The sequence below is a fragment of the Triturus cristatus genome, chromosome 12 (assembly GCF_964204655.1).
Source record: "Triturus cristatus chromosome 12, aTriCri1.1, whole genome shotgun sequence".
Taxonomy (NCBI): domain Eukaryota; kingdom Metazoa; phylum Chordata; class Amphibia; order Caudata; family Salamandridae; genus Triturus; species Triturus cristatus.
This window is the reverse complement of record NC_140595.1, coordinates 109,804,134-109,826,600: the sequence shown is the minus strand read 5'-3', so window position 1 is coordinate 109,826,600 and position 22,467 is coordinate 109,804,134. Positions and strand designations below refer to the sequence as shown.

The window sequence follows — 22,467 nt, the reverse complement described above, 5'->3', positions numbered from 1 at the left end:
ATGGGTTTCTCACGGTTATTACTACGCTCCATCATTTCCCTGCTGACGAAAAACAATCTGAGGATGGAGCCGAAGCCCATGCGCAGTACGGTCCGAAGGAGGAGTCCCCGAACTCGTGACTTCCAAAGACTGTCCAAAGAACAAAAACAAACTGCAAACATCCGGGCCCAACACCAGATGGCGATCTATGCAAAGTGTACAACTCTGCAGCTCTACATGCCAAGAACAGATGCATACTGGTAAGTAGCATATTCCTTTATCATTGAGCTCAATGTATTGTATTTAGAATTAGTTGCCTACTGCAACTACTTGTAACTGTTTACTAAAAAGTCTATTGCATATACAAAAGTATTTTTATGAAACATCTCCTGTCGAGAAAGTATATTTTAATTCCAAGTGTTGGTTCTAAAATAAAACAAGCATGTATTTTTTATATACAAACCATTGGCCTAGAGTTCAGTTATTGAGTGTGTGGATCTATTTGCTGACTGAGTGTGTACAACAAATGCTTTACACGGTCCTCTGATACTGCCTTACTGCTCGACCAGGCTACCACTTTGGAGAGTAAGGTTATATCTAACTTTAACCTCTGTTAAACCCTTGGGGTCTGTGGACTCTGTACACCCTGTTCCTATTAAGGAACAGTATATACAGAGCCACTTTCTCACATATGCCCCCACTTTTTGCTGAATGTACTTTGAGTGTGCCCTGGACTTGTGCCAATCGGGTGCCCAGGGCCTATGTTCCTTCCCTAAAAACCTCAAACCCAAATTGGCAAACCCTGGCCACACGTCAGCCCCTGGTAAATGGTACCCAGGGCCTTGTGACCAGGGAAGGCCTCTAAGGGCTGCAGCACTCATTGTGCCACCCTTAGAGGCCCTGTACCCTAACACACACACTGCCCTTGCAGGCTGAGTGTCTGGGTACAAGACAAAACCAAGTCGACATGGCACACATCATTGTGTGCCATGCCCACCACCTACACTGTCCTGGCATACATCAGCCACCCCTCTAGCTGGGTGCCCTATGCCAGTGGTGTGGGCACTGGAGCATGAGTCCTGTGCACCTACAGTACCCAGGTCCATTCCTGGGCACTAAGTGCAGTGCTGCCATTTAAGAGTACATGGTGCTGAGAGCTCGTCAAACACTAACTCCACAGCACCATAATGGCAACACTGAAGACTGAGAAGTTTGGTATCAAACTTCTCAGCACATTAAACCCGCACTGAAGCCAGTGTGGGATTTAATGTGCAAAGCACTACAGAGGGCATCTTAGAGATGCCCCCTGAAACCTAACCGACAATCCATGTCTTGTCTGAGAGGCTGCCTAGGCTGCCACGGCTGCCACACTGCAGACATGTTGCTGGACCCCTGGGTGGAGCGCTCCCGCTCTACTGGGCCTGCAACAATGCACATCCTGGGCGAGGTGCTAGGTCTCCTCCCCCAGGATGGACAGGGGGAAGCTTCAAAGGCATGCCGCCTCTGAGCTTCCCCAGGCCACTTGCTGCCCCCACTCTGGCGGGAAGCCTGGCCGGAAACCCCAAATAAGGACAGGGGATGTGCCAGCCTGCCAACTCCACCCCTCAGGTGGGGGAGGAGAGTGAAGCACGTCTCCGGGCGCTCGCCACCTTGAAGATGGGGAGGCCCTGCCCGATCAGGACTAGGCTACTGCCCCCTCCCCCTCCCACAGGAGAGTGGCAGGTTAATTGGTCCCTGCCCTTTACCTACCTGTAACGCCCCTAAATCTAGTATTTAGGGGCACCCTGAACCTTCCTTCCTTGGATTCCAGATTCCGAAAAACTAAGAAGAGCAAGAAGAAAGAAGACCTGTTGCTAAGAGGAAGACACCAGCTGCTTTGGCCCCAGCCCTACCGGCCTGTCGACCCTCGAACCTGCTCCTGCTACATCCCGGCACCTCTTTTGGCCAGTAACCTCACAAACCCTGGAGGACCTGGCTACCTTTTGGCGCTAAGCACCTGGGACTCCCATGAGCAGAAGCTCTGCTCAAAACCAGCTTCTAACCCCTCGCATCAGCCCGTAACCGTGAACCCTGCACACTCTGCACTCGCCAAGCCTGTCCTGTGCTGGAATGAACAAAGACCCCGAGGACATCCCCCCTGTCGACTGTGACCCCGAATCCGGAACCCAAGGACTCACCTCGACACTCCAGATGACGCCTGCAGCCTCAGAACAAAGTACCCCCCCCCCCCCCCCCCCCCAACTGCGATCAACGGAGGGTAAGATTTCCCGACACCAAAAGGCACCCCTGCGGCCCCCTCTGCCCAACTCCTGGGTACCTACCTATCCTCCAACTTCCCAACTTACCTCTCGAAGTGGTGGTGGCACCTGAAGAATCTTCGTCCCTGAGCTTGGAGCCTTTGTTCAACCAGTAGCTTTCCCATTGAAATCCATTGAGCGCCCGAAGGCTCAAGAGCACCCTGCACCCAGCCGCCCGAGTGGCCCTGGCAGTGTAACCTCTACACCGATCTACTTCCCCATTTGCCCTGAGCAAGTGACCGGGAGCCCAGCTCTCACAGCCACATGGCCTGCTAGTCAGCAGCCACCAACCAAGGCCCCCCTGCCTCCAATAGGATAACATTGGGCCTTAGTCGGTCTGCACCCGGTTTTCCCAGTGCTGCTGAGGTACAACTGTACTTACCTGACCCTGGAAGACCCCTGAGTCTGTGCCCAGTACCTTAACTCTGCCAGTCGAGTACTTGCCCAAAAGCAGATAACCCAATGTTCGAGGCATGTGGGCTGCTGAATTCATATCTGTGCATAGATCGCCGCCTAGTGTTGGGTCCGGATGTTTGCACGTTGTTGTCCTGGAAGAGTCTTCGAAGTATCCTGGGATAGGTGACTCCTCCCCTGGACTACAGTGCGCATGGGCATCCTCTCCATCCTCAGATTGTTTTTTACCGCCATTGGGTTCGGATGTGCTTATCTTGACTCAAGTTAGGAAAAACTTTTTTACAGGCCAAAAGGCCTTTAGTTCGCGTCAGTACTGTTCCCGATCGGTATCGATAGTTATTTGTTAGTTTACTAACTTCCAGAAACCAACTTTTTCGCATCATACCCGACCATCGACCCGTCATCGACGATGGAATCGAGGACGCCCTTCAAGCGGTGCCCTGTATGCAATGCGAAATATCCCCATGTCGACGTCCACCCGGTGTGCAACAAATGCCTTTCACCGGATCACGACGAGTCCACATGTATGGCCTGTGCCCGATTCCGATCCAAGAAGACTCTCCGGAATCGTCGAGCAGCGAGGCTCGAAGCGCAGCAAGCGGCACCGGCCCCGACCGACCTCTTCAACGCCGAGGACGAAGATGTGCAAGACTTGGAGAACCTACCCTCCAGCCCCGCTTCCGAACACGACTCCGGATCGGAAGGCGTCGAAGAACAACTCTTCCACAGAGACGAAGTCGACACAGAGGTAGGAGACTACAATGAGGCCTTAGGGGCCGAAGAGAGTAGCTCCGGTGACGAGCAAGGCCTACTCGAACAGACTTTGGATATCCCAGTGCGTCAGTCTGTGGCTCCGGTCGAGGGATCGCCTTCGGGCCTTACCCAAGACCTATCCCGCATCCATTCGGCCCCGCCCTCTGGCCCGGCCTCGGACATTAAGCGGCAGCCTATACTACCCAAAACGGCTGGTTTCCCTTCATCGAAACCGAAACAGAAAGCCGTCTCGGTTCAGCAGAAACCGAAACTGAAAGTCACACTGGTCGGATCGAAGCCCACCTCGCCTTCGACGCCAGCCAAACCCGTCGGCACCGACCGCACCAAAAGGGACTTCGGTGCTGAGCTTGCATCAGCCGACGTCAGCGCCGACGCACGGAAAAAGACCATCGGTACCGCCAAGCCGCCTCTGCTCCCGGCACCGAAACAATCGGCTCCGACCACAAAGGTCAAAATGGCTGCTGGATCTCACACCACTTCCAAAACAGCACCAAAGGCACAATCATCGACGCCGTTGACAGCTACTACCTCTCCTCGACTCGATGACCCCGTGGCACCGAAAACGTCCACGCCTGCCTCAACGGAACCGGTCGGCGCCAAAGAACCGTCGGCGTTCCAGGTGCGGCAAGTTTCAGCATCCTTGCAACGCATCAAAGATGAGGCGACCCTCCAGGACACATCGAGCTCCGAGCCGAAAAAGGCTCAAAGCTTCTCCGGCACCGGCCAACATCACTTTTGGCCTGCCACCATCCACGGCGCCAAAACTGTTCGAAATCAGAACACGTGTCACCCACACCAGGATCACACCTGCAGAACACTCTCCTACGGAGACGTCGCCTTCACACATCATCGATGCCGCAACAGGCAGAATGATACTTCACAAGAGGAGGATAACTTCTGAGCCAGCTTTGGACTCCTACCGGATCCCACTAAAGAAAAAGCTGCCAGTGGATTCGGAACCACTTCTTTACGAGCCTCTCCATGCCTCTTACCAAGATCCACAGTCCTTCTCTCCGACACACTCCGACACAGACGTTTTGGAGGACTACATGGGTGACGTCCCCTACCCCGGAGATATGGACCCTCAAGGCCAACAGGACCCTGACCAAGCTTGGGATGACCCTGTAGACTCGGGTGCACCTATGGATACACAGGACCCGCAACTGTATGGAGCAAAAACGTCTCCCACAGAGGACACTGCCGCATTCAACGCCCTCATTGAACGTGCTGCGGTCAATCATGGTGTTCAACTCCACTCTGACACCATCGGACGATTTTCTCATGGACACTTTCGCATCCTCAGAAAAACATGTTAAAACTCTACCCATGTTGAAAGGTGTCCTCAAACCAGCAAAGGACATTTTCAAAGAACCCACCAGGGCCAGAGTAATAAACCCCAGAATCGACAAAAAATATAGGTCAGCGCCTGGGGATCCTACCTATGTTAGAGGACAGTTGCCTCTAGATTCCATAGTAGTCGCGAATGCTCGTAAACGGGCGCACTCGCAGACTGGGGATGCCCCTCCCCCGGACAAAGAGTCCAAGGTGTTAGAGACCTCCGGCAAACGGGTTGCGGCCCAAGCAGCTAACATATGGCGTATTGCCAATACTCAAGCGCTCCTGGCTCGCTACGACCGAGCGCATTATGACACACTAGAAACATTACTACAACATCTCCCTGACCAATACAAAGAGGGAGCAGAGATCCTCATCAGAAAGGGACAACTCCTCACAAACGCATCCATCAAGTGTGCACTGGATGCCGCAGATACAGCTGCCAGAGCCATAAACACTAGCGTCATGTTACGACGACACGCCTGGTTACGAATCTCCGGATTCAAACCTGAGGTGCAAAATAACATCCTCAACCAGCCGGTCAACCCAGACTACTTATTCGGGCCAGAGGTTGACACCACACTAGAAAAAATAAAAGACACAGACACTGCAAAGTCCATGGGGGCTCTCCAAACGCAGATCTTTCGGAGTGGCTCCTTTCGTCGCCCCGGTAGTAGAGGACAGGGGTCACAGCAAACCTACAACAAGGGCAACACCCAAAGTACCTACGATAAAAACACCAGGGGTGGATATCGTGGTTCAAGCACAAAGGGCAGAGGACGCGGATACAGCAATACCAGATCCTCTCCCAAGAACAAACAGTGACGCCCTCTCCCTTCCTCCCGACCACACAACACCTGTCGGGGGAAGGTTGCAAAAGTTCCTGGACACGTGGAACTCCATCACCACGGACAGGTGGGTCAAAGATATTATCAAACACAGTTACTGCCTAGAATTAACCTCTACTCCACCCACAATACCCCCAAAACACTGTCCTATGTCCTCAGAGCACTTAGCGCTATTACAGCAGGAAGTGCTAAGCATGATGCAAAAAGGCGCAATAGAGGTCGTACCCGTCCACGAGCAAGGTACAGGGGTGTACTCCCTGTACTTTTTAATACCAAAAAAGGACGGGTCACTCAGACCTATACTAGACCTGAGACCCCTCAACCGCTATATTCTTTCGGAACATTTCCACATGCTCACCCTGCAACAAGTCCTCCCACTGCTCAAACGGGGAGACTTCCTGGCCACACTAGACCTCAAAGATGCGTATTTCCACATACCCATTCACCCATCACACAGAAAATATCTCAGGTTCACTATTCAAGGGCAGCACTACCAATTCAAGGTTCTTCCCTTCGGCGTCACAACAGCACCCAGAGTTTTCACAAAGTGCCTAGCTACTGTGGCGGCACATCTACGGAGGCAGCACATACACGTCTACCCTTACCTGGACGACTGGCTTGTTCAAGCAAAGTCAGCCCAGCAATGTGCCAGCCACATGTCCCGCACCATTCACCTCCTTCACAGTCTGGGGTTCTCACTAAATTACCCAAAATCACATCTCCAACCTGCACACGTACAACAGTACCTAGGTGCGACCATAGACACTCTGGCGGCCACAGCTCAGCCAAATTTAGTGAGAATCAACAGCATGCAAATGCTGATTTCCAAGTTCAAACCACAACACTCCCTTCCCGCGCGAGTGTTCATGCAGTTGATAGGCATGATGGCCTCCTGCATTTTCATAGTCCCACACGCGAGACTACATATGCGCCCGCTTCAGGAGTGCTTAGCACGTCAATGGAACCAGGCTCACGGACAACTAAAAGACCTAGTGTTGGTGAGCGGTCGGGCATACAACTGTCTGCATTGGTGGAATCCACAAAACCTTTGCAAGGGCTGACCGTTCCAAGAGCCTGTTCCACAGATGATACTGACAGCGGACGCGTCTCTCCAGGGATGGGGAGCTCATGTACTCAACTACACAGTGCAGGGACTATGGACAACACAACAAAAGAAGATGCACATCAATCTTCTAGAACTGATGGCAATCTTCCTGGCTATGAAAGCATTCAAAGTACACTTGTGCAACAAAGTCGTGTTGATCCGGACGGACAACATGACTGCCATGTACTACATACAGAAGCAGGGAGGAACACACTCTCCACAGTTGTCTCATCTGGCTCAGAGCATGTGGAAGTGGGCCATTCAGAGGAACATGTTCCTCATGGCGGAACACCTCCCCGGCAAGGACAACCAGATGGCGGATCTGCTCAGCAGACACAGCCACCAGATGCACGAGTGGGAGTTACACCCATCAGTACTCCAACCGTACTTCCAGCAATGGGGTCATCCAGAGATACCTATTCGCCACAAGCGAAAACGCAAAATGCCAAAGCTTTGCCGCCAGGTTCCCACATCCACAGTCCCAGGGCAATGCGATATGGATGAACTGGTCCGGCAGATTTGCGTACGCTTTTCCCCCAGCACCGTTGATACCGCTGGTGGCTCGCAAACTCAGACAACACTCCCTGACACTCGTCCTGGTTGCTCCAACGTGGGCACGCCAGCCATGGTACACCACTTTTCTCGAACTTTCCGTGGTGCCGCATCAAAGGCTGCAGATCAAACCCGCGCATTTGACGCAGAACCATGGAGAAATTCAGCACCCAGATCCGCAACAGCTGAACCTGGCAATCTGGCTCCTGAAGTCCTAGAGTTTGGCTACCTAAACCTGCCACCTGACTGTATGGACATCATTAAGGAAGCTAGAAGACCCACTACCAGAGCTTGCTATGCAGCTAAATGGAAAAGATTCGTCATCTATTGGAATAATAATGACATTAACCCGCTAGACGCATCTATCCAAAACATAATTTGTTACCTCTTACACCTATACCGATGCAATCTGGCGTACACCTCGATGCGTGTCCATTTGACTGCAATTTGAGTCAAGATAAGCACATCCAAACCCAATGGCGGAAAAAAACAATCTGAGGATGGAGAGGATGCCCATGCGCACTGTAGTCCAGGGGAGGAGTCACCAATCCAAGGATACTTCGAAGACTCTTCCAGGACAACAACGTGCAAACATCCGGACCCAACACTAGGCGGCGATCTATGCACAGATATGAATGTCAGCAGCCCTACATGCCAAGAACAGATGCATACTGGTAAGTAGCATATTCAATCTCCAGAACAGGCAGCACCTCTCTTTATTCAGAGTGCCTGCCATCAAAGCATTCTTGGAAGGACTCAAACGAGTAATTCCTCCAAGCCACCCACCGGCTCCGATGTGGAACCTCAACTTGGTCCTCACACGCCTGATGGGTCCACCCTTTGAACCTCTACACTCATGCGAGATTCAATTCCTTACCTGGAAAGTAGCTTTCCTAGTAGCGATCACTTCTTTAAGAAGAGTTAGTGAACTCCAGGCACTAACCGTTCAAGAGCGTTCACGCCAACAGGGTCGTACTACGTACCAACCCCAAATTCATGCCCAAGGTGATATCGCAGTTCCACATGAATCAAACTATTGAACTGCCCGTTTTCTTTCAAAATCCACAAACTGTCGCAGAAAGAGCATTCCATACACTAGATGTGAAGAGAGCCCTCATGTACTATATCGACAGGACTAAGATCTTTAGGAAGACTAAACAACTTTTCGTTGCCTTTGCCCCACACCACAAAGGTAACGCTATCTCCAAAGCAGGTATAGCCAGATGGATCGTTAAATGTATTCAAATTTGCTATCAAAAGGCTAAATGCACATTAACGATTCCCCCACGAGCCCACTCAACACGCAAGTTAGGGGCCTCCATGGCTTTCCTGGGAAACATCCCTTTGCATAATATATGTAGAGCAGCCACCTGGTCCACTACACACACATTTACCAAACACTATTGTGTAGATGTGCAATCAAAACAGCAGGCAGCTGTAGGACAGGCTGTTCTCAAAACTTTTTCAGACCGCTGCAGCTGGCACTGGTAGCCGCCGCTAATAGGAGGTACTGCTAAGTATTCTATGCACAGATATGAATTCAGCAGCCCACATGCCTCGAACTGAATATGCTACTTACCAGTATGCATCTGTTATTGGCATGTAGGGCTGCTGACATTCATATCGCCCTCCCTCCTCCCCGGCGCCTGTAACAGCTGCAGCTCTCAATTACTGTAAGCATGGTCATCACTTTCTGTATCTACTCCATCACTGCCACAATGGCGAAAAACAATCTGAGGATGGAGAGGATGCCCATGCGCACTGTAGTCCAGGGGAGGAGTCACCTATCCCAGGATACTTCGAAGACTCTTCCAGGACAACAACGTGCAAACATCCGGACCCAACACTAGGCGGCGATCTATGCACAGATATGAATGTCAGCAGCCCTACATGCCAAGAACAGATGCATACTGGTAAGTAGCATATTCATTTCCTCCATAGGGTAACATTGACTGGTTTCTTCTGATATTTCTTCTGAGTGTGGAGTTTCTAAATATTCACCTAAAATCAACCGAGTAACAAACGGAAATGCTCACCTGCTATTAGGACAGATCCCAGTGCTGGATCTTGGTGCCCAGCACTGACCCTGAAAAATATTCACAACCGTACTTGCCATTAACCCAATTTTCCCCCAAAGGAAATCATTGACTGTTTTTCTGTGAAATTTCTTCTAACTGTCGATTTTTTGCATACTACAAATATTCTTTAATAATAGTACCAAATGTGAAAACGTAATTACTTACCTGTTTTAGATAGAGGTCCCAGTACTGAGTCCAGGAACCCAGTACTGTATTACAAAAGTAACGAACATACTTTACCTGCAACTTGAATTTTCTCCAATAGGCAATCATTGACTGTTTTTCTATGAAATTCCTTTTAAGTGTCAACTTTTAAAATAGCAAAATATTGCCTAAAAGTCACAACAGTAACTAAGTCGCCTTTTATCACTTGTTTCTAAGAACTGTCCCAGGACTAAATCTAGGTTCCAGTCCTGGAGTTACAAAAGTAATCCTGAAAGTAATCTATTGCAAATAACTTAAAACTTCCATTGAGCTCAATGTATTATTGAGTTTGAAATTGTTGCCTATTGCAACAACCTGTAACCAGTATTTAAAAAAGTCAATTGCATATTGCAACAGTATTTACCTAAAGCATCTCATTCGGAGAAGTTTATTTTAATACCTATTGTTGGTTCTAAAATAAAACAAACATATTTTTTTATATAAACCATTGGCCTAGAGTTCAGTTATTGAGTGTGGGAGACCATTTGCTTACTGAGTGTGTACAACACATGCTTTACACTGTCCTCTGATACTGCCTTACTACTCGACCAAGCTACCACTTTAGAGAGTAAGGTTATATCTAACTTTAGCCTCTGCCAAACCTCTGTGGACTCTGTACACACACACTGTACCTATTTGGAAACAGTATATACAGAGCCACTTTCTCACATGCACTCAAAGGGCATTTTAGAGATTGCTCCCCCCCCTCCCCCATTGCGAGTGGCCGGGTACGGTGAAATCTGACCTCAAAAGACATCCCTACATCCAGCCGAACTGCACCCTGGAGAAGAGGACCCGAGGTGCACAAACGTCGTGAGCCCTCCAGCTTACCTGTTGGTTCCTCCCTGAAGTGTTAGTGGACCGAGCCTGCTGCCGAAATCCAAAGCCGGCAACTCCCATTGAAAACAGGGTCCCAGATGCCAAAACAGCACCTTGCACCCGGCTGCCCCATTGGTGCACCTTGTGTGCTAAACTGGATCCCCCTTTGCCCTGAACCTTGCAGGAGCTTTGCTTCCACAACCTTGTGGCCTGCTTGTGAGCAGCCACCAACCGGAGTCCCCCTATCCCCCATTGGATAACATTGGGCCTCAGAACTCTGCACCAGTCTGTCCGCCCTAGTGCCGCTTTGGGTGTTAACTTCATTTCCTTCCAAAGGATTGCATTGACTGTTTATCCTTAAATTGTTCTAAGTGTGGCGTTGGCTTATATGAAACGCTGAAACTGCAAATGTACTAAAATTGAATTACTTACCTTTTGTCTAAAAAATGTCTGTTATCTAGGCATATCACACTGATTAGCAAAAGTAGCTTAAAAAGTAATCTAGAAACTAATTTCGAACTCTTTACTTGTCTGTAATTCAACCAACTGCTTTTGAACCTGAATTCAACTGTAAATCACTGCATACGATTTTGCAAAGTATTTATTTCACTTATCGATGCCAGGCTTGGTTCTAGAAATAAAATAACTAAATATTTTTGATACAAACAAATTGGTCTGAGTTCAGTCTTTGAGTGTGATATCATTTGCTGCCTGAGTGTGTACAGCAACTGCTTAACACTACCCTCTGATAAAGCCTTAATGCTCGACCACAGTACCACAAATAGTGTAATGTGCTATCCACTTTTACCTCTGCCTATCTTTGGGGGTTCACTGGACTCTCTGCACAATATACCTGATTTTGATATAGTATATACAGAGCCAGCTTCCTACAGGCCCTGATTCACCAGTGGTAAACCAGTGCTTGGTTACTTCACTGCCTAGTATTTATAGTGTCCTGAGACCCACATCAAATAAACCATGTGCCTTTTGTTTTTCAGGGCCCAACCTCTTAACGACTCTCCCCTTTACTTTAAAAAAAATCTTCTAGGTAAGCCTTCTGGGGAAAGGGTTTGGTGATGTCGTGGAGGCCAAGGGTGGCAGCACAACTGGGTCCCAGTTTCTGGAGCAGTTCAAGACAGCACAGGCCTTTGCTCAGCTGGCAGCTCAGCACTCACAGGCTGGAGGTGGAAGCAGTGGATCGTCCTGGGATCTGGGCCCTACCCCTCAGTCCTCTTCGCTGGTGCAGTACAGTAAGCAAACAGTCTTTTTTTTTGGGGGGGGGGGGGGAGGGGGAGAATAGCAGGGGGAATCCCATCTATTGATGGTGTAGAGTTCTCTGGTTTCTTTGCATGTTGGCAGTTGAGCATTTTCAGTTATGGATTTGGGACTGCCTCTTTTCCACCCACAAGTGTCCTGATAAGCTCTTAACTCCAAATACAACAGCACAGACTTTTTTTTTGCAATGGCCTTTTCATGTCCTTGTGTTTTGGGACACACTTAGAAGCAGCCATCTGAGGGTGTAGCAATCGGTAGTTACAAGGTCGAATGTTGGCTACTCTTCGGCTGCTCATAACCAAAGGTATTGAAAACCTAAGCCTCTTGTATTAATGGTCCTTCTGACGCAAGCCCTGAACCTGTGCTGCTGTAAGCTCGACGTGTTTTTGCGTGGGGCTATACTGAAGTGTTCAGGCCACACCCCAATCCACCGCCAAACACTTAATTACTTAATTTCCCAGGCATGGTTTCCGGAGTATAGACCAGTGTCCCAGAAACATTGAGTTTTTGTTTTGAGAAGGATTAGATGGCATATTCATTTTCTTTTTTTAGAGAAATGTGAACTTGTTTGAACTCTAGGCACATCACAAAAGTATGCACATAACACACAAACTAGTGTGTAGAGGTTTCCACCTTTATTCAAGTACATCACAAGTTACTTAGCGCCATTTTGACCTATAACAAATGTTTTTAAGACTATAGATGTGAGGGGGTGACATTACAAATAGTTCTTCAATCAGGTCTTACCTTGGATGTGGGTGAGAGATTTCAGGGGGACCCTGCTTCATTAAGCGACTGGGAAGCAGTAAGTTCTAAATTATCAGAAAAGTTTTAAACCGTATGCTTTAATTCTGGGAAGATTATGGGAATGTTTGCCCCATTGCATTACATTTTCTGGATTATCTCCAAGGTTTGAAGAGCCCGACTGAATCAACAATACACAGTCCATTCACCAAGCGTCAGGCCTTTACTCCCACATCAATGATGGAGGTTTTCCTTCAAGACAAGCAGTCTGTGGTGTCTTCAGCGTCCACTGTGCCTGCACTGCCTGCTTCACCTCTGCAGAGTAAACCCAGCATGGTGCCACAGATGTCTCCTGGGTCTTCGGACAATCAATCGTCTAGTCCTCAGCCAGCTCAGCAAAAGTTAAAGCAACAGAAGAAGAAAGCATCTTTAACTTCAAAGGTACAGAGTACGCATGGCCTGCTCCTCTCAAGACCAGGAGACAATGGGAGCTAAGGAGGGCAATCAAAACAACCTTTTCATTCCATACATAATCCCCATTCCATTAACTTAGCCATGAATATTATTCTGCTGGTTGAGAGGCTCCTAGAACCTTTTTTGTGCAGTGCTCCGGGTGGCAACAGGTACATGCTCCTTTTTTTTTTTTTTTTTGGTTTGCACCTCCCAGAGCACTGTAGTGTTAGAGGTTGCGTAGATGCTTGTGTAGCCCCTTCTGCAATACAGAGCTGATGTTGCTTCATTTGCATGGGGACACTACCCCATACAAATGAGATACACTTTGCCTCTGTGTGCTGTTATAGGCACAGCCAGAGTGACCGTGAAGAGGCCACTGTTCAAGAAGATTGAGGGAAGGGCATTCTTCCAGCATACCAGTAGACACTTCCTGATTCTTCCGATAATCTAGAAGGGGGGGGGGGGGGGGGGGGGGAGGGACAGTGTATGCAAAAGCAAATGCAACATCAGCTAGGGCACTTGGTCTTATGCTGGGCTATATATAGTCCAATGCTGCATGGTCACAGACCTGTAGTCTGGTTTCTATTGTGCTTTGTTTGGTACCTTTTGGCAAAATGTAATCAATCTCTTTTCGTGAATTAACTGCTTTATTTTGCGTTTTTAAACTGTTGCATGAGGACATGACTGCTTCCATCAGAATACAGTGTTCGAGGCATATGAGCTGCAGATCACACACTGAGGATAAGATCGCCATCTGGTGTTGGGCTCGGATGATTGCAGGTTGTTGTTGTCTTCGGAAGAAGCCTTTGGTCACGAGATTGGTGACTCCTCCCCTGGACAACAGTGCGCATGGGCATCCACTCCATCGTCAGATTGTTTTTTTCCGCCATTGGGTTCGGATGAACTTTTTTCCGCTCCAGCAGAAAACTTCTAGCAATCAATTTAACTCCTTGATCTTCATTCCATCGACGTCGACATCAACTCGGACCGGTTCCGCAAGCGGCTGATGGACAGGACACCCTTCAAGAAATGCCACCAGTGTGGAGCGAAGTTCTCCCACAGTGACCACCACGAGGTTTGTAACCTCTGCCTGTCGCCGGAACACAATGAGTCCACCTGTCCAGCTTGTTCCGCTTTCCGTTCGAAGAAGACCCTCCGGGACCGAAGAGCTCGACGCCATATTATGGCCAAACCAGCTCCAGAACCGGAGGACATCTTTGCTCAAGATGTTCCCGAAGACGACACCGAAGACCTCGAGATCGTGTCCGAGGCCGACGATTCCGATGACCTCATCACTCCAGGGCAGCGTGTGAGTACCACCCCCCCTGCCCCTGCCCCATCCAAAAAACCATTGGTCAAGACTCCGCCAGCTGGGCCCAGTCGCGACCGGAAATCCTCTTCAGAAGCCCCGCCCTCGGGCCCGGCTCCGAAGACATCTAAGCCTGTAGGTGGCTCGGGCTCGAGCAAACCTCACCTGATTGTGCCTTTAACATCCAAAAAACCACTGTCGGCACCGAAACAGGCTCCAAGACCGAAATCTCCTTCGGCACAGAAACGTTCCTCGGCACCGAAGTCTCCACCGGCACCGAAACGTTCTTCGACATCGATGCCTAAAAGTCCCTCGGCATCGAAGCATACATCGGCACCGAAGCATACATCGGCACCGAAAACTCAGTCGGCTCCGAAAAATCCATCGGATCCAACACATCCTTCGGCACCGAAAACATTATCGGCACCGAAAACATTATCGGCACCGAAAACTACGCCCACACTGAAAAAAGCTCAGACAGACCCGAAGCGGACATCGCAGCCCCCACCTTCGGAGCCAGATGAACTTTTTCGACCAGATCCTACTCAAAAGCGGATCTACATCAATCCTGACACTGGACATGTGACTGCCATCCCATATAAAAAGCGGAAGCTGGACATTACACCTCCCCCAGCTCCCATACGGAAAAAGGACTGTGCCACTTCACCACTTCGTCCTTCCTCTCCTGTATTACCTTCTAACCCGTCCCCCCCTCCTCCTCCTGATTCTCCTTTACCTTTACCATCTCCCTGTCATTCACCCCCTCCACAGGATGATGATGATGACTTAGGGGGAGGGGCGGACCCTGATCTCTTTAATTATCCTGTTGAACCAACCGACCCGTTTACTTTGCCAGACACAGCACCGGTAGATGACTGGTCTTACCCAATACCTGACATGCCTGACCCCACTACCTACCCCTCCAAGCCCTCTCCTCCTGATGACCACCTAGGGTTTGGCCAACTGATAAACAGGGCAGCAACATTCCATGGTGTCACTATGCACACAGACCCCCTTGAGGAGGATTTTCTCCTCGATACCTTTGAACAGTCACAGAAAACAGTTCATATACTTCCCATGATTAAAGGGGTTATAAAGCATGCCACTGACGTCTTTAAAGACCCTGTTCGAGCGAGGGTTCTCAACCCCCGCATCGAAAAAAAAGTACCGACCAGCCCTGCAGGACCCTGCATACATTAAAGCCCAGCTCCCTTTAGACTCCTTGGTCGTATCAAATGCCAGGAAGCGCGTTAACTCACAGACTACTGGAGAAACGCCCCCCCCAGACAAGGAGTCTAAGCTTTTAGAGGCCTCAGGAAAACGAGTCGCCGCACAGGCGGCGAACCACTGGCGTATTGCCAATACCCAAGCCCTGTTAGCCCGGTATGACAGGGCACATTATGACCAACTTGAGGACCTCATCCAACATCTGCCTGAACCCTTTAAGTCCCAGGCCACTGACCTCATTCAAGAAGGCAAATTAATATCTAATGCCTCCATTAAATGCGCCTTAGATGCGGCAGACACTGCTTCTAGGGCGGTCAATACTAGCGTCTTACTCAGACGTCATGCCTGGCTCCGTATTTCCGGTTTTAAACCGGAGGTTCAAACCGCAATCCTAGCTCAACCTTTTAACCAGGAGCAACTATTCGGCCCTGCAGTGGATACTGCATTAGAAAAAATGAAAAAGGATAATGAAACTGCCAAGTCTATGGGAGCACTGCAGTCTTAAAACCGGGGTTCATTTCGTCGCTCCTTTTATAGAGGAGGCTCCAAAAACACATCAACTGAGACCACGTCCACCTTTAAAAATTCTGGACAAACATCCCCTAACAGAGGTTATTTCAGGGGAGGTTATAGGGGAAACAATAACAAAGGTCGAGGGCGGGGCAACAACAACAACACCCGCACCTCACCAGCCACCAAACAGTGACTTGCCACCACTCCCCCCAGACCATTCCACTCCTGTCGGGGGGCGACTCCAACAATTCCTACCTGTCTGGACTTCCATCACCACAGACAGATGGGTAAGACAAATTATCCAGTCTGGCTACTGCCTCGAACTCATACAATCCCCCCCAAACATACCACCCAAACAACGTCCAATGTCCTTACATCATCTCTCTCTCCTCAAACAAGAAGTTCAATCCCTGTTACAAAAACATGCGATAGAACCAGTTCCCCTTCAACATCAGGGAAAAGGGGTATATTCTCTATACTTCCTCATTCCCAAAAAGGACAAAACACTAAGGCCCATACTGGACCTCAGACTACTAAACCAGTATATACATTCGGATCATTTTCATATGACCACTCTCCAACAAGTCCTCCCACTGTTACAACAGGGAGACTTCCTTGCCACATTAGACCTCAAGGACGCATACTTTCACATCCCTATGCATCCCGCTCACAGAAAATACCTACGATTTGTGGTAGATGGGCAACACTATCAATTTACAGTTCTCCCATTCGGAGTAACAACGGCACCCAGAGTGTTCACCAAGTGCCTAGCAGTCGTGGCAGCGCATCTCAGAAGACAACAGATCCATGTCTTCCCCTATCTGGACGATTGGCTCATAAAAGCCAACACATACCAAAAATGCGTACTCCACACTCATCGCACAATTCAAACTCTCCACGATTTGGGATTCACTATCAACTACCCCAAATCCCACCTACAACCCTCCCACTTACATCAGTATCTAGGAGCAACCATAGATACCTCCAAAGCCATTGCTTATCCCAGCACCGCCAGGATAACCAGTATACAAAATCTCATCTCTCAATTTCAAACTCATCCATCTCTTCCAGCAAGAGTATTCATGCAGCTCCTAGGCATGATGGCGTCATGCATCTCCATAGTCCCACACGCACGACTTCAAATGCGTCCCTTACAGGAATGTTTAGCACAACAGTGGAACCAAGCTCACGGACAACTTACCGATCTGGTGTTGGTGGACAGTCGCTCACTTCGCTCACTGAAATGGTGGAACACCATCAACCTGTCCAAAGGGCGACCGTTCTTAGAGCCTCTTCCACAAGTTGTGCTAACTACAGACGCATCTCTCACAGGGTGGGGAGCCCACCTCCTTCACCATACCACCCAGGGCAGATGGACCAGTCAACAAAAACTGCTCCACATCAACCACCTGGAACTCTTAGCAGTGTTCTTAGCACTAAAATCCTTTCAAGTTCACCTCAAGAACAAAACTGTCCTCATACGCACAGACAACATGACGACAATGTATTATATACAGAAACAGGGAGGGACACACTCTCTCCAACTGTCCCAACTGGCACAGCAAATCTGGAGATGGGCAATTCCCCAAAACATCTACCTGTTAGCAGAACATCTCCCAGGGATCCACAATCAAGTGGCCGACCTCCTAAGTCGCCACACACAGCAAATCCACGAATGGGAACTACACCCCAAGGTTCTACTCCCCTTCTTCCAAAAGTGGGGACAACCGGACATAGACCTGTTCGCCACTCCCGAAAACACAAAATGCCCAACCTTCGCCGCCAGGTTTCCACACCCACAGTCGAAGGGCAATGCCCTATGGATGAACTGGTCAGGCAGATTGCGTACGCCTTTCCGCCTCTCCCACTAGTTCCATTTGTGGTACGCAAACTGAAACAACAGTCACTAACACTAATACTAGTGGCTCCCACTTGGGCACGTCAACCGTGGTTCACCACACTTCTGGAACTATCTTTAGTTCCACATCAAAGGCTACACCTCTCCCCGGATCTATTAACCCAGAACCATGGAGAAATCAGACACCCAGATCCTCAAACACTGAACCTAGCGATCTGGCTCCTGAGGTCTTAGAGTTCGGTTACCTCAATCTCCCTCCAGACTGTATGAATATCATAAAGGAAGCCAGACGCCCTACTACTGTTAGGCCGCGAAATGGAAACGATTTGCCATCTACTGCGCTAATAATGACATACATCCATTGGATGCTTCCATCCAAAACATCATTTGCTATCTACTACACTTGCAAAGATGCAATCTAGCGTATTCCTCTATACGTTTACACCTAGCAGCCTTGGCAGCCTACTTGCAAAATAGGCAACACCTGTCCCTTTTTAAGGTACCAGCCATCAAAGCGTTTATGGAAGGTCTCAAAAGAATCCTTCCCCCAAGATTACCACCTGCACCAGTGTGGAATCTCAATGTGGTTCTAACAAGACTCATGGGTCCCCCATTTGAACCTATGCACAAATGTGAGTTGCAATTCCTAACATGGAAGGTAGCTTTCCTTATCGCAATCACTTCCCTGCGCAGAGTAAGTGAAATACAAGCCCTTACACTAGAGGAACCTTTCTTACAACTACACCGTAACAAAGTGGTTCTTAGGACAAACCCTAAATTTCTTCCAAAAGTGATTTCCCCTTTCCACCTTAACCAATCAGTAGAGCTACCAGTCTTTTTCCCAAACCCAGACTCCGTAGCTGAAAGGGCCCTACATACCTTAGATGTCAAAAGAGCCTTGCTTTATTACATCGACAGGACAAAACCCTTTCGAAAGACAAAACAACTCTTTGTTGCTTTCGCACCACCACACAAAGGCAACCCGATCTCCAAATCAGGCATAGCCCGGTGGATAGTTAAATGCATCCAAATATGCTACCTCAAGGCTAAACGTACACTTACAGTTCCCCCTAGGGCGCACTCCACGCGTAAAATAGGGGCTTCTATGGCCTTAGGTAACATTCCCTTAGAAGACATTTGCAAGGCAGCCACGTGGTCTACCACGCATACCTTCACTAAACACTATTGTGTTGACGTGCAAGCCAAACAACAGGCCTCAGTGGGCCAGGCTGTCCTAAAAACTTTATTTCAAGCTGCTGCAACGGATACAGGCGACCACCGCTAAGGGGAAGCACTGCTGTATAATCTATCCTCAGTGTGTGATCTGCAGCTCATATGCCTCGAACGGAATATGCTACTTACCAGTATGCATCTGTTCTTGGCATGTAGAGCTGCAGAGTCACACACGCCCTCCCGCCTCCCCGGGACCTGTATCTGTTCCAGCATCCGTCTTACTTAGACATTACACATGGACATCCTTTTCTTTCATTTCTATACACTCCATCTTTTCCCATCATGGCGAAAAACAATCTGACGATGGAGTGGATGCCCATGCGCACTGTTGTCCAGGGGAGGAGTCACCATCCTCGTGACCAAAGGCTTCTTCCGAAGACGACAACAACCTGCAATCATCCGAGCCCAACACCAGATGGCGATCTTATCCTCAGTGTGTGACTCTGCAGCTCTACATGCCAAGAACAGATGCATACTGGTAAGTAGCATATTCCTTATATCTGCCACAGTTAGGGGGTGCGACAGCTTGTATATCTGCTTATTTCAATGTTTATTTTACATGAAAATACATGATCCTGCTGTAGTTTTAAGTGGAGCTGTTGCTGGACATACTTCACTGATGTCAACTCTATTCTAGTAGATATTTGCTCCTGCAAACTCCTTTTATAAACCTTCTCCCCAGAATCCAGAAAATATGTTGCTGTGTCCAATGGCTAGTGCTTGTGTCTTCAGTGAAGTCTGAAGCGACATTGAACACTTCATAAATGGCAATGCTTGTGCTATGAAGTCACTTCAACACCCCCCTGAAGAATTTGGATCTAGACTCCATGAGGCTTGCAACGGACATTGTTTTAGATGAAGCTTTATTTTTGTGTGTCTTGGATGAAAGCTCTAGGCTTCAAGCCCTAATGAGCTCTGTTGCAAGCAAGTGTCTCTGACCGACCCCCAATGTTTGTACATGGTGCTTTCCATGACGACAGATTCAGGGCCGCATGAGCTGAAGTCTAAGAGTAAGCATGAAACAAAAATGGCCCTTCCTAAAGTGGACTTACTATGTGACATCCATAGCATTCCACAGAAGACCTCCCGTTCATCACAAGTAACAAAAGTTGTATTTGTAATCCTGACAAGTAGCGTCGGATGTCATGGTGAAGTTGAACAAATAAGAACCTGTTCCAGGCCTTACTCCGATCCAGTAAGTGAATTCCCTTGCTACCAAATTACCCCTTAATGTCTTAGTCATGGAAGAAACCTTGCTTTGGTCCAGCGGTTCAATAGGCTGCATCCAGAAAATCTAAATGTACTCCAATGACCGAGTTTCTTTCCAGGCATCCTTCACCATAAAGCCTACTAGCATCATTTACACAAAAGGGTAGTACTTCTGCCTCTCTCCAAGAAAGTCCAAATGTTTGGAAGTCACGGGGATGGTAGCTTCCTAAATAAATACTTGCCTTTGGCTGGCCTAGCTTCAGTTCACTTGCTCAAGCACATGAGCAACAATTTTCAGACTCATTGCCAAGATGGCCATTGTGACATGAAGGTTCTCCTGTAGGGATTTCCTTGTATAGTCATAAGTGTTGAATAGTCCCTCCCATCTACGAGGAATTCTGAGCACTTTATCCAATGTAAGTTAAGTGCTGAAGTTCTTTACACGCCCCTATTTTACACCCACATCACAGAGAGAATACAACATAAAAAAGACACTCTACTTTGTCATACAGTATACATCCAATTTAGGACAATTGAGAGGATTAAACACTTGTAAGATCTTGACCCGTTTATCCTATCAAGTGGATATCCGTTTCTTTGGATTGTATTTGTTCTATGCGTAAAGAAGGAGGATTAATAATTGCTGCTACACAAGAAGTATCATCCAACCATCTGCAAGAGGTTGCGCGAAAAAGAAACTAGGAGCAATATACTCAGGTGAGAACATCTATGAGTAGAGACAGTATCAACACAAAATGAAGTGGAAAGATTAGTACATGTTATAAAAGAAAGCAAGCAATAGAAGTGGCAGGGACTATGGTCTAGAACTTGGGTAACTCCAGGTGTCAAGATGCAATAACATCAACATTAGGGCTAAGGCACAGTCCAGCAATAACGCTGTCGAAATAGATTAAAGGGACAATCCATCTTAACTTATTAATTAAACAAAATTTTCTTCTTTCCAGAGTTGAACATAAATCCAACACTGTATGAGAGAAAAAAACATTGATTATGGGTCTTGATAAAGATAGTGGCAGAAAGTAAGCCCATCGAAACGCGTCGACGCATAGAACAAATACAATCCAAAGAAACGGATATCCACTTGATAGGATAAACGGGTCAAGATCTTACAAGTGTTTAATCCTCTCAATTGTCCTAAATTGGATGTATACTGTATGACAAAGTAGAGTGTCTTTTTTATGTTGTATTCTCTCTGTGATGTGGGTGTAAAATAGGGGCGTGTAAAGGTTTTATTATTTGTTATGTGTAAGATAAATGTGCTATTCAGTTTGAAATTCTTTGTATATACAGGTCAGTCATGAAATATTGTATGTTATTAGATTTAGGATGTATATTGGAAAAGCAATGAATATATAGGTATGTTTTTAAATGTGATCAAAAATATGTTTTTATAAAATAAATGTACATGGTTGATTAACTTAATTTTGAGTACAGTGACTATCTTCATAAATTTACATTGTTTTTAATATATGTGAGTTCAAGGGACTGCTAGCTGCTACTTGGAAAAGTACCCTATTCCCTTGAATTTGACAAGGGGTCTCTCTCTATCTTTAAACACAAGTGCTGAAGTTCGCCTTTCTTTGGGAAGGCCTTGAAAAGTCACTTAGTCATAACGCAGCCTAGGGGTAGGCTACGGTGGTCAGAGTTCTCATCATAAGTGAAGAAAAAGTTGGCTGTGCCTTTAAGAGCAGAAAGACCACCAATATCCCATCATGCTCAGCCAGAGGCAGTGCCCCAGTTTTTTTAAGGCTATACTAAATCAGTAATAACCGAGCATGAGACTATTTTTCCACTCCACCGTGTAGGATCAAGGGCTGCTTATGACTACCATAGGAATACCCCTACGAGGGAACTGGACTTACAGGTAAGAGGCTATACCTTCTCTCGTAGGGGATTTCCATGTTCGAGGCATGTGGGCTGCTGAATTCATCTGTGCATAGATCGCCGCCTAGTGTTGGGTGCGGATGATTGCACATTGTTGTCCTGGAAGAGTCTTCGAAGAATCACGAGATAGGTGGCTCCTCCCCTGGACTACAGTGCGCATGGGCATCCTCTCCATCCTTAGATTGTTTTTTTCCGCCATTGGGTTCGGATGTGCTTATCTTAGCTCAAGTTAGGAAAATTTTGTTTAAGGCCAAAAGGCCTTTAGTTCTCGTCGGTACTGTTCCCGTTCGGTATCGACCAGTTTCTTTAGTGCTTTAGCACCTTCTTCAAGCTTTT

The 22,467-nt window shown here is 47.9% G+C and overlaps 1 protein-coding gene across 39 annotated transcripts in view; it reads left to right on the top strand.

Annotated features, from left to right (window-relative positions):
• The window catches only part of UBAP2L (ubiquitin associated protein 2 like), a 658,575-nt gene that overhangs the window by 81,099 nt on the left and 555,009 nt on the right, over nucleotides 1–22,467 (top strand). For all 39 annotated transcript variants that reach the window (XR_014972277.1, XR_014972273.1, XR_014972279.1 and 36 more), the window contains 2 exons: nucleotides 11,454–11,655; nucleotides 12,591–12,865. Coding sequence is in view for 24 of the 39 variants with exons in the window: in XM_085638880.1 (XP_085495006.1) it covers nucleotides 11,454–11,655; nucleotides 12,591–12,865 (477 nt within the window). In the remaining 15 variants the exon portion in view is untranslated. The remainder of the gene's footprint in view (nucleotides 1–11,453; nucleotides 11,656–12,590; nucleotides 12,866–22,467) is intronic.